The 11902-nt window shown below is 56.5% G+C and overlaps 2 protein-coding genes across 2 annotated transcripts in view; both read left to right on the top strand.

The window, feature by feature from the left end:
* The window catches only part of POSPLADRAFT_1154420 (hypothetical protein), a gene marked incomplete at both ends in the record, with an annotated part of 2362 nt that extends 1995 nt beyond the window's left edge, over nt 1-367 (top strand). The window contains one exon of the mRNA XM_024486848.1: nt 236-367. Within this exon, the coding sequence (XP_024334979.1) occupies nt 236-367 (132 nt within the window). The remainder of the gene's footprint in view (nt 1-235) is intronic.
* POSPLADRAFT_1153969 (hypothetical protein) lies at nt 282-3448 on the top strand (the record flags this gene model as incomplete). The annotated part of the gene is made up of 2 exons (XM_024486794.1): nt 282-305; nt 2297-3448. 2 exons carry the CDS (start codon nt 282-284, stop codon nt 3446-3448), a joined length of 1176 nt encoding a protein of 391 aa, XP_024334978.1.
* Between the last annotated feature and the right edge of the window lie 8454 nt (nt 3449-11902).

Here is an 11902-nt window from a genome sequence, read left to right as displayed (position 1 = left end):
GTCGCGACTTGAGGTCGAGCGACTGGAGAAAACCTTGAAGGGCTGGGGGCGTCCGACTAGTTCTTACCGAAGCGATGGTGAGCGAGGCTCAAACCTAAGGCTAGGGACAAGAAAGTATATTAGTTAGCAAAGGTAAGTAAGGGATACAAGTGGGAGCTTACTGACCTAGGGACAAGAGGTCGAAACTGAGGTCCCTAGGGCAGCAGAGGCCGGTTTATATACAGGGGATGTTTAGGGCAGGCTGTGCGCGCTGGTCCGTGCGCAGCTGGTCTGTGCGCAGCATGCCGACGCGGCCCCGGGGGCCGGTGAGTCAGAGCGGCTGTGTCAGCGGAGCCCGAGCTGTGCCGTGCGCTGCCGCCCCATCTAATCTAATCGTACAGTAGATAGCGATGCGTCCATATCGGGCATGTAGTACAGAGGTCGCGGGTTCGAGCCCGTGAAAAGGAAAAAATTAAAAAACGGCTAGACGCCGTGTCAACTCGTGACAGTAGCCGTGCTACAGATGCAAACAGGAGATCACGTTGAGAAGACGGTGTTCATGGTCACAGACATAGGTCCAGAGGATGTGATCGTCGGGTTGGATTGGCTGCGCGAGCACAACCCCGAGATCGATTGGGAGTCGGGCTCCCTAAAGCTATCGCGATGCCCTGAAACGTGCAGTGCCAGGAAAACTGGCCGAATGGAGCAAGCGACGACTGCGCGTGATACGGGGGTCAGGCCCACGGCGTGCAGGCGTTCGCCGAAGTCCAAACGGTCGGTCATAGGTGCCTGCTGGAGTAAGGTACTCCCGGACTTCGAACCCGAAGAGGATCTGGCGGAAGTAGAGTGGGATGAGGCCGACTTGATCGAAGCCTGGAAGCAAGGTATCACGCTTCCCGGCGCTCCTCAGCTGTTTGTAGTAGCAGGGTATACGTACTCCCAGCTGTTCGCTGAGGAAGAGATCAAAAAGAAAGTCGTCAAGACCGCCGAGGAGTCGGTACCTAAACAGTACCACGAGTTTCTGAACGTCTTCTCCAAAGAAGCGTCAGAATGGCTACCCGAAAGGAAGCCTTACGATCACGCAATCGAACTCATACCCAGCTACTCGACGTTCCACTCGAAGGTGTATCCCCTGTCAAGCAACGAGCAGGAAGAACTGGACAAGTTCCTAAAAGAGCAGCTGGCGAAAGGCTATATACGGGAATCGAAGTTGCCCATTTCGTCCCCCTTCTTCTTCATCAAAAAGAAGGAAGGGACACTTCGACCTGTGCAGGACTACCACCGGTTGAACGCGATCACGGTCAAAAACCACTACCCTTTGCCACTTATCGCCGAGATGGTGGACAAGCTCCGTGGCACCACGCTCTTTACCAAGTTCGATGTCAGATGGGGATATAACAATGTCCGGATCAAAGCCGGTGACGAGTGGAAGGCGGCCTTTGTGACTAACCGAGGGCTGTACGAACCCCTGGTGATGTTCTTCAGTCTCACCAATTCCCCCACAACCTTCCTGTCACGAGTTGGTACGGCGCCTAGCCGTTTTTTAATTTTTCCTTTTTGCGGACTCGAACCCGCGACCTCTGTACTACCTGCCTGATATGGACGCGTCACTATCTACTGTACGATTAGATTAGATGGGGCGGCAGCGCACGGCACAGCTCGGGCTCCGCTGACACAGCCGCTCTGACTCACCGGCCCCCGGGGCCGCGTCGGCATGCTGTGCACAGACCAGCTGCGCACGGACCAACGCGCACAGCCTGCCCTAATCTCCCCATGTATATAAACCGGCCTCTGCTGCCCTAGGGACCTCAGTTTCGACCTCTTGTCCCTAGGTCAGTAAGCTCCCCTTTGTATTCCTTTCTTACTTAACTAACTAATATACTATCTTGTCCCTAGCCTTAGGTTTGAGCGTAGCTCACCATCGCTTCGGTAAGACTTAGTCGGACGCCCCCAGCCCTTAGGTTTTCCCCCAGTCGCTTGACCTCAAGTCACGACATTAGGTCGAAACTCCCCAAGCTGCCGGCGTCCTCTCGGGACTCCCACATTCACTTTCCTTTCCCACAGGTCGGGTGGTGCGCACCCCTACGATACCCTACGGTACATACGATACGTAGGTAGCCTTACATACATCGCCACCCCTAGAGGAACGAACTCTTCAACACCTGCACTTCAGTGGGCGGTGTTTGTCCTCACGGACGCGTGGACTAGGTTCCTGCTGCATACTAGCCAAAAGCAGTACTGGGCCCCACGTGAACTGCGAACCTCAGGGTCTTCTCGGGCGCCGTAACGTAAGCTAGTGTAGTACGGCCATTTTTAGTACGCGCACCTCCCCTTCCTCCCCCCATCCAACGTGGCTGCCTGCCAAGGCCAAGTTCACGCATTTGACTCTCAGGACCTTATCGACGTCTACATCCCAGACGGCCCTGAGACTATCATCTATCGTTGCGAACAACAGCCGTGCCCGAACCGAACCCCCCGATCAATCCCAGAAGACTACCCACGCTACAAAGCGATCCGACGAGCGCAACACCCGCTCGGACCCCGAAGCACCCTTGCGTCTCGATCCGCCTCACGGCACTCTCGCCCTGTCTCCCCTACCTCCCGCCTTCCCCAAACTGTCGCCGAGTCCAGTCAAGCGCGAGGAGATCTCCCTCCAGACCCTGCGCCAGAGCCTGAGCCTGAGGAGGGTGAGGGTGAAGAAGGAGTCTCGGAGTCCGAGTCCGAGGATTCTGTTGGGTCCGCCTCGCCGACAGCGTTCGCCCCCGCGTCAGCAATCCCTGACGTACGTAACCCCCCCGCCGAACTTCCTCCGGCGCCTTCACCGCTGACTCCGCCGAGAGGCCGCTCGAGCACTCGCTCCTCTCGAAATTCGACCAGCGGAGGGCCACCACAGCCGCCTCCGCCCCCGCAGCGTCCTCCGTCCCCCCCGACGCCGATAATGTCTTCTCCCGCCGCCGCACCTGACAAGGAGACCCTGAAGCTCCTTCTCCCCCTCCGCTATGACGGCAAAACTGTCATCGAGTGCAACAGGTTCCTGTCACAACTCCGCATCTACTGGCTGGTCAACACGTCGCTGACCACCATCGAACTTAAGGTGCAAGTTGCAATGAGTCTGCTCGACGGCGACGCCCGCGCCTGGGCCACGCCTTACTTTGCCCAACTCGCGTCGGTGCAGATGGGTGTACAAGGGGTTACAACCCCCTTCAGGAACGAAGCGGCCTTCACCGCTGCCTTCAAGGCCCGCTTCGGTAATCTCGACGATGCGGCAGCAGCACAAGTGGAGCTGGCGAAGCTCTGTGCGGACAAATCGGTCCGCGAAAAATGCACCGCTGCGGAGTTCTCCGCGCTGTTCAAGGGTCCGGCGGATCGCTCTGGGTATGGGGACCTGGAGCTACGCGACAAGTACCTGAGCGGCATCCCCTCCCGCGTGTACCGAAAGATCGAGCTCGAGACTTTCACCACGTGGTAAGATGCTGACAAGCGCGCCACTGAGGTCGAGCAGATCCTCGACATTAGCCGGGCCCGTCGGCCCGAGTTGAACAACTTTTTCTCGGCCCGAGGTCGAGGTCGCGGTGGGGCACGTGGTGGTGCACCCTCGTCACACACAGCTTCGGCCAGCATCAACGCGGCCGTCAGAAAAGGAGACTTCCCCGGCACGTGCTTTGGCTGCGGGAAGCAAGGGTACCGTCGTTTCGAGTGCCCTAACTGTAAGGATAAACCTTACACAAAACGCGCCGATGCGCGGGCTACGGTTGCCTCGGGTTCCACCCAGGCGGCGACAAGCGCCCCCGTCGCTTCATCCTCGGCGAGTATAAGCGCCGCTTCAGCGAAATCGGAAAGTTCCGAGCTGGCGGACTTAATAGCACAGATGAAGTCGATGCGCGAGGAGTTGGAGCACTATCGAGCGCTCAAAGAAGAGTCTTTTTGATCCGGTCCGCGCTTCGTGCCGCACGCGTCGGACCTCGTAATAACAATTTGTACAATGTATTGGCGACCGCGAATGTTTACGAGTTGGACCACGGGTCCCAGCACTTCCACATCCCGGTGCGCCTCAAAGAAGAAAGACGGCACAAGGATATAGTTGCAATGGTGGACAGCGGAGCCACCACAAAGTTCATCAACAAGCGTTTCATCACGGAGAATCGAGTACGAACACGGAAATTGAAAGAGCCAATCCCGCTTTACAATATCGATGGAACGCTCAATAAAGACGGAAGCATCTCGGAGGTAGCCATACTACAGATGCAGATAGGAGAACACGTCGAGAAGACGGTGTTTACGGTCACGGACATAGGTCCAGAGGATGTGATCGTCGGGTTGGATTGGCTACGAGAGCACAACCCTGAAATCGACTGGGAGTCAGGCTCCCTAAAGTTATCACGATGCCCTGAGACATGCAGTGCCAGGAAAACTAACCGGATGGAGCAAGCAACGACTGTGCGTGATACGGGGGTCAGGCCCACGGCGCGCAGGCGTTCGCTGAAGTCCAAACGGTCGGTTATAGGTGCCTGCTGGAGTAAGGTGCTCCCGGACTTCGAACCCGAAGAAGATCTGGCGGAAGTAGAGTGGGATGAGGCCGACTTGATCGAAGCCTGGAAGCAAGGTATCACGCTTCCCGGCGCTCCTCAGCTGTTCGTTGCAGCAGGACATACGTACTCCCAGCTGTTTGCTGAGGAGGAGATCAAAAAGAAGGTCGTTAAGACCGCCGAGGAGTCGGTACCTAAACAGTACCACGAGTTCCTGAATGTCTTCTCCAAGGAAGCATCAGAACGGCTACCCGAAAGGAAGCCTTACGATCACGCGATTGAACTCGTGCCCGGTTACTCGATGTTCCACTCGAAAGTGTACCCCCTGTCGAACAATGAACAGGAAGAACTTGACAAGTTCCTGAAGGAGCAGTTAGCGAAAGGTTATATACGGGAGTCGAAGTCGCCCATTTCGTCACCTTTCTTCTTCATCAAAAAGAAGGAAGGGACACTTCGACCCATGCAGGACTACCGCCGATTGAACGCGATCACGGTCAAAAATCGTTACCCATTGCCGTTGATCGCCGAGATGGTGGATAAGCTACGCGGTGCTACACTCTTTACGAAGTTCGATGTCCGATGGGGATACAACAATGTCCGGATCAAAGCCGGTGACGAGTGGAAGGCGGCGTTTGTAACTAACCGAGGGTTGTACGAGCCCTTGGTGATGTTCTTCGGTCTCACCAACTCCCCCGCGACCTTCCAGGCGATGATGAATGAGATCTTCCACGATCTCATCGTCGGCGGCAAAGTCCTTGTGTACCTAGACGATATACTCATCTTCTCCACCAACAAAGAGGAGCATGAGAAGGTCACACGCGAGGTTCTGCACCGCCTTCAGGATAATGATCTGTTCCTGAAGCCGGAGAAATGCGAGTGGGACGTTCCCAAGGTCGACTACGTCGGCTATGTGTTCAGTGGCGATGAGGTAGCGATGGATCCCGCGAAGCTGAAAGGAATCAATGAGTGGCCGGTTCCCCGGAACAAAAAAGATGTTCAGAAGTTCCGGGGGTTCTCCAATTTCTACCGCCGCTTTATTAAAGACTTCGCTAAGATCTCGCGACCACTCGACCAGCTCACCGGGAATGACCCATGGCATTGGGGCGAGGAAGAGCAGCATGCCTTCGATGAGCTCAAGCGGCTCTTTGCGACGACTTCAGTCTTGGCGCTGTACGATCCTAATCGGGAGACGCGCATTGAGGTTGACGCCTCGGGCTATGCCACGGGCGGCATATTGATGCAGAAGTAGGATGACAGCAAATGGCATCCCATCGCCTTCAGATCCCATGCGATGGATCCGGCGCAGCGGAACTACGAAATCTACGATAAGGAGATGCTCACAATCATTGAGGCGCTAGACGATTGGCGCCACTATCTCGAAGGATTACCCAATCAGTTCGAGATCGTAACCGATCATAAGAACCTCGAGTACTGGCGTACATCCCAGCATCTCACGCGCCGTCAAGCGCGATGATCGCTGTTCCTGGCTCGCTTCGACTTCCGCATCACACACAAGGCCGGGACGTCCAATGGAAAGGCTGATGCCCTGTCACGACGATCAGACCATCAGATCGGCGATGAGGACAATAACACCGATCAGATAGTCCTCAAGCCAGAGCGCTTCCGCATCGCCTCCGCCCGGCGCGGTCATGCCTCGGTGACGGCCGATCAGTCGCTTCTGAAGCGCATCCGGGAATGCTCGGAGAAAGATCGGGAGGTGGCTGAGGCGCTTGAAAAGGTGCAGGACCTCGGGCCGTCCCGGCTGCAAAGGGGTTTTGAGGAGTGGAATGCCGAACAAGGGCTCCTGCTGTTCCGCGGATGTGTGTACGTCCCAAAGGACGCGGAGCTCCGGCGGGATATAGTCAAAATCCACCACGACTCGCCGATCGCCGGTCATGGCGGTCGTGCCAAAACCCTGGAGCTCGTGTCGCGGAATTACTGGTGGCCTGGGATGTCCAAATTCATCAATGAGTACGTAAGCACCTGCGATGTGTGCAACCATACCAAGACATTCCCAGCCAAGCCCCAGGGTCCGCTGAAGCCGAACGAGATCCCCGAGCGCCTGTGGCAGATCATCACGACTGATATGATCATCGGCTTGCCGAAGTCTGATGGATTCGACTCGATCCTGGTTACCGCCGACCGCTTCACAAAGCAGGTCCACTTCTCAGCCTGTCATGAGACCCTGACGGCAGAAGGTGCGGCAGACCTGTACATCCGCGATGTGTTCAAGCATCATGGGGCCCCGGCCAAGGTCATATCAGACCGAGGTCCCCAGTTTGCTTCGAAATATCTCCATGCGGTGTACAAGGGACTTGGGATCGAGCCGGCGCTGTCCACAGTGTTCCACCCCCAGACGGATGGCCAGACTGAGCGCTGGAATCAGGAGATCAAGCAGTACCTGCGTGCCTTCACAAGCCACAGGCAGGATGATTGGGCGAAGCAGTTACTGCTTGCGGAATTCGCACTGAACAACCGAGTTCACTCTGCGACCGGGCACTCCCCATTCTTCCTGCATCAGGGGTACCATCCTGAGATTCAAGTGCAGATCAATCCAATGTCGGCAATGCCTGCAGCCGCTGATCGGCTCAAAATCCTGAAGGAGATTCGCGACGACACGCGCTCTGCGCTCGAGCTGTCAGCCGAGCGCATGAAAGTGTACTACGACAAGCATGTGCAACAGGCACCGGTCTTCGCGCCAGGGGACAAGGTCTGGCTTGATGCCCGGAACCTTAAGCTGAAACAGCCGAGCAAGAAGCTCAGTCCCAAGCGCCTTGGACCATATGCCGTGCGGCGAAAGCTCAGAGACCTGGATTATGAATTAGTCCTGCCAAAGTCGGTGCCGGTGCACCCGGTATTCCATGTCTCCTTGCTTAGCAAGTACACGCGTAGCGATATCCCGGGCCGGGAGCCGGAGGAGCCGCCTGCGATCGAGGTTGAGGGCGATGAGGAGTACGAGGTTGAGCGGATCAAGGATTCGCGGATCTTCCGGCGTCAACTACAGTACCTCGTCAAGTGGAAGGGTTATGACGATTCACATACGTCATGGGAACCGGCGCGCAACGTTGCCAATGCGCCGGCCCTCATAGCCGACTTCCACCGGAAGAACCCGAATGCCCCTCGCCGCCTCAATGCTGCTACCTTTGGTGGTCTCAACTTCCAGCCGATGCCTTCGCCGCTGACTGAAGCACGCTGCCGCTCCGGGTGGGAGATGGGCAAGGGCGCCTCGCATGAGGTCATGCGCCGTTGAGGGGGGGGTAATGTCACGAGTTGGTACGGCGCCTAGCCGTTTTTTAATTTTTCCTTTTTGCGGACTCGAACCCGCGACCTCTGTACTACCTGCCTGATATGGACGCGTCACTATCTACTGTACGATTAGATTAGATGGGGCGGCAGTGCACGGCACAGCTCGGGCTCCGCTGACACAGCCGCTCTGACTCACCGGCCCCCGGGGCCGCGTCGGCATGCTGTGCACAGACCAGCTGCGCACGGACCAACGCGCACAGCCTGCCCTAATCTCCCCATGTATATAAACCGGCCTCTGCTGCCCTAGGGACCTCAGTTTCGACCTCTTGTCCCTAGGTCAGTAAGCTCCCCTTTGTATTCCTTTCTTACTTAACTAACTAATATACTATCTTGTCCCTAGCCTTAGGTTTGAGCGTAGCTCACCATTGCTTCGGTAAGACTTAGTTGGACGCCCCCAGCCCTTAGGTTTTCCCCCAGTCGCTTGACCTCAAGTCGCGACACTTCCAGGCGATGATGAATGAGATCTTCCACGATCTCATTGTTGGTGGCAAGATCCTCGTGTACCTAGATGACATCCTCATCTTTTCCACCAACAGGGAGGAACATGAAAAGGTCACACGCGAGGTTCTGCGCCACCTTCAGGATAATGATCTATTCCTGAAGCCTGAGAAATGTGAGTGGGACGTTCCCAAGGTCGACTACGTCGGCTATGTGTTCAGTGGCGATGAGGTAGCGATGGATCCCGCGAAGCTGAAAGGAATCAATGAGTGGCCGGTTCCCCGGAACAAAAAAGATGTTCAGAAGTTCCGGGGGTTCTCCAATTTCTACCGCCGCTTTATTAAAGACTTCGCTAAGATCTCGCGACCACTCGACCAGCTCACCGGGAATGACCCATGGCATTGGGGCGAGGAAGAGCAGCATGCCTTCGATGAGCTCAAGCGGCTCTTTGCGACGACTTCAGTCTTGGCGCTGTACGATCCTAATCGGGAGACGCGCATTGAGGTTGACGCCTCGGGCTATGCCACGGGCGGCATATTGATGCAGAAGTAGGATGACAGCAAATGGCATCCCATCGCCTTCAGATCCCATGCGATGGATCCGGCGCAGCGGAACTACGAAATCTACGATAAGGAGATGCTCACAATCATTGAGGCGCTAGACGATTGGCGCCACTATCTCGAAGGATTACCCAATCAGTTCGAGATCGTAACCGATCATAAGAACCTCGAGTACTGGCGTACATCCCAGCATCTCACGCGCCGTCAAGCGCGATGATCGCTGTTCCTGGCTCGCTTCGACTTCCGCATCACACACAAGGCCGGGACGTCCAATGGAAAGGCTGATGCCCTGTCACGACGATCAGACCATCAGATCGGCGATGAGGACAATAACACCGATCAGATAGTCCTCAAGCCAGAGCGCTTCCGCATCGCCTCCGCCCGGCGCGGTCATGCCTCGGTGACGGCCGATCAGTCGCTTCTGAAGCGCATCCGGGAATGCTCGGAGAAAGATCGGGAGGTGGCTGAGGCGCTTGAAAAGGTGCAGGACCTCGGGCCGTCCCGGCTGCAAAGGGGTTTTGAGGAGTGGAATGCCGAACAAGGGCTCCTGCTGTTCCGCGGATGTGTGTACGTCCCAAAGGACGCGGAGCTCCGGCGGGATATAGTCAAAATCCACCACGACTCGCCGATCGCCGGTCATGGCGGTCGTGCCAAAACCCTGGAGCTCGTGTCGCGGAATTACTGGTGGCCTGGGATGTCCAAATTCATCAATGAGTACGTAAGCACCTGCGATGTGTGCAACCATACCAAGACATTCCCAGCCAAGCCCCAGGGTCCGCTGAAGCCGAACGAGATCCCCGAGCGCCTGTGGCAGATCATCACGACTGATATGATCATCGGCTTGCCGAAGTCTGATGGATTCGACTCGATCCTGGTTACCGCCGACCGCTTCACAAAGCAGGTCCACTTCTCAGCCTGTCATGAGACCCTGACGGCAGAAGGTGCGGCAGACCTGTACATCCGCGATGTGTTCAAGCATCATGGGGCCCCGGCCAAGGTCATATCAGACCGAGGTCCCCAGTTTGCTTCGAAATATCTCCATGCGGTGTACAAGGGACTTGGGATCGAGCCGGCGCTGTCCACAGTGTTCCACCCCCAGACGGATGGCCAGACTGAGCGCTGGAATCAGGAGATCAAGCAGTACCTGCGTGCCTTCACAAGCCACAGGCAGGATGATTGGGCGAAGCAGTTACTGCTTGCGGAATTCGCACTGAACAACCGAGTTCACTCTGCGACCGGGCACTCCCCATTCTTCCTGCATCAGGGGTACCATCCTGAGATTCAAGTGCAGATCAATCCAATGTCGGCAATGCCTGCAGCCGCTGATCGGCTCAAAATCCTGAAGGAGATTCGCGACGACACGCGCTCTGCGCTCGAGCTGTCAGCCGAGCGCATGAAAGTGTACTACGACAAGCATGTGCAACAGGCACCGGTCTTCGCGCCAGGGGACAAGGTCTGGCTTGATGCCCGGAACCTTAAGCTGAAACAGCCGAGCAAGAAGCTCAGTCCCAAGCGCCTTGGACCATATGCCGTGCGGCGAAAGCTCAGAGACCTGGATTATGAATTAGTCCTGCCAAAGTCGGTGCCGGTGCACCCGGTATTCCATGTCTCCTTGCTTAGCAAGTACACGCGTAGCGATATCCCGGGCCGGGAGCCGGAGGAGCCGCCTGCGATCGAGGTTGAGGGCGATGAGGAGTACGAGGTTGAGCGGATCAAGGATTCGCGGATCTTCCGGCGTCAACTACAGTACCTCGTCAAGTGGAAGGGTTATGACGATTCACATACGTCATGGGAACCGGCGCGCAACGTTGCCAATGCGCCGGCCCTCATAGCCGACTTCCACCGGAAGAACCCGAATGCCCCTCGCCGCCTCAATGCTGCTACCTTTGGTGGTCTCAACTTCCAGCCGATGCCTTCGCCGCTGACTGAAGCACGCTGCCGCTCCGGGTGGGAGATGGGCAAGGGCGCCTCGCATGAGGTCATGCGCCGTTGAGGGGGGGGTAATGTCACGAGTTGGTACGGCGCCTAGCCGTTTTTTAATTTTTCCTTTTTGCGGACTCGAACCCGCGACCTCTGTACTACCTGCCTGATATGGACGCGTCACTATCTACTGTACGATTAGATTAGATGGGGCGGCAGTGCACGGCACAGCTCGGGCTCCGCTGACACAGCCGCTCTGACTCACCGGCCCCCGGGGCCGCGTCGGCATGCTGTGCACAGACCAGCTGCGCACGGACCAACGCGCACAGCCTGCCCTAATCTCCCCATGTATATAAACCGGCCTCTGCTGCCCTAGGGACCTCAGTTTCGACCTCTTGTCCCTAGGTCAGTAAGCTCCCCTTTGTATTCCTTTCTTACTTAACTAACTAATATACTATCTTGTCCCTAGCCTTAGGTTTGAGCGTAGCTCACCATTGCTTCGGTAAGACTTAGTTGGACGCCCCCAGCCCTTAGGTTTTCCCCCAGTCGCTTGACCTCAAGTCGCGACACTTCCAGGCGATGATGAATGAGATCTTCCACGATCTCATTGTTGGTGGCAAGATCCTCGTGTACCTAGATGACATCCTCATCTTTTCCACCAACAGGGAGGAACATGAAAAGGTCACACGCGAGGTTCTGCGCCACCTTCAGGATAATGATCTATTCCTGAAGCCTGAGAAATGTGAGTGGGACGTTCCCAAGGTCGACTACGTCGGCTATGTGTTCAGTGGCGATGAGGTAGCGATGGATCCCGCGAAGCTGAAAGGAATCAATGAGTGGCCGGTTCCCCGGAACAAAAAAGATGTTCAGAAGTTCCGGGGGTTCTCCAATTTCTACCGCCGCTTTATTAAAGACTTCGCTAAGATCTCGCGACCACTCGACCAGCTCACCGGGAATGACCCATGGCATTGGGGCGAGGAAGAGCAGCATGCCTTCGATGAGCTCAAGCGGCTCTTTGCGACGACTTCAGTCTTGGCGCTGTACGATCCTAATCGGGAGACGCGCATTGAGGTTGACGCCTCGGGCTATGCCACGGGCGGCATATTGATGCAGAAGTAGGATGACAGCAAATGGCATCCCATCGCCTTCAGATCCCATGCGATGGATCCGGCG

The sequence above is a fragment of the Postia placenta genome (genome assembly GCF_002117355.1).
Source record: "Postia placenta MAD-698-R-SB12 unplaced genomic scaffold POSPLAscaffold_15, whole genome shotgun sequence".
NCBI classification, from domain to species: Eukaryota; Fungi; Basidiomycota; class Agaricomycetes; order Polyporales; family Adustoporiaceae; genus Rhodonia; species Rhodonia placenta.
Note: the sequence above shows the minus strand (reverse complement) of the source record. Positions and strands in the feature narration are given on the sequence as shown.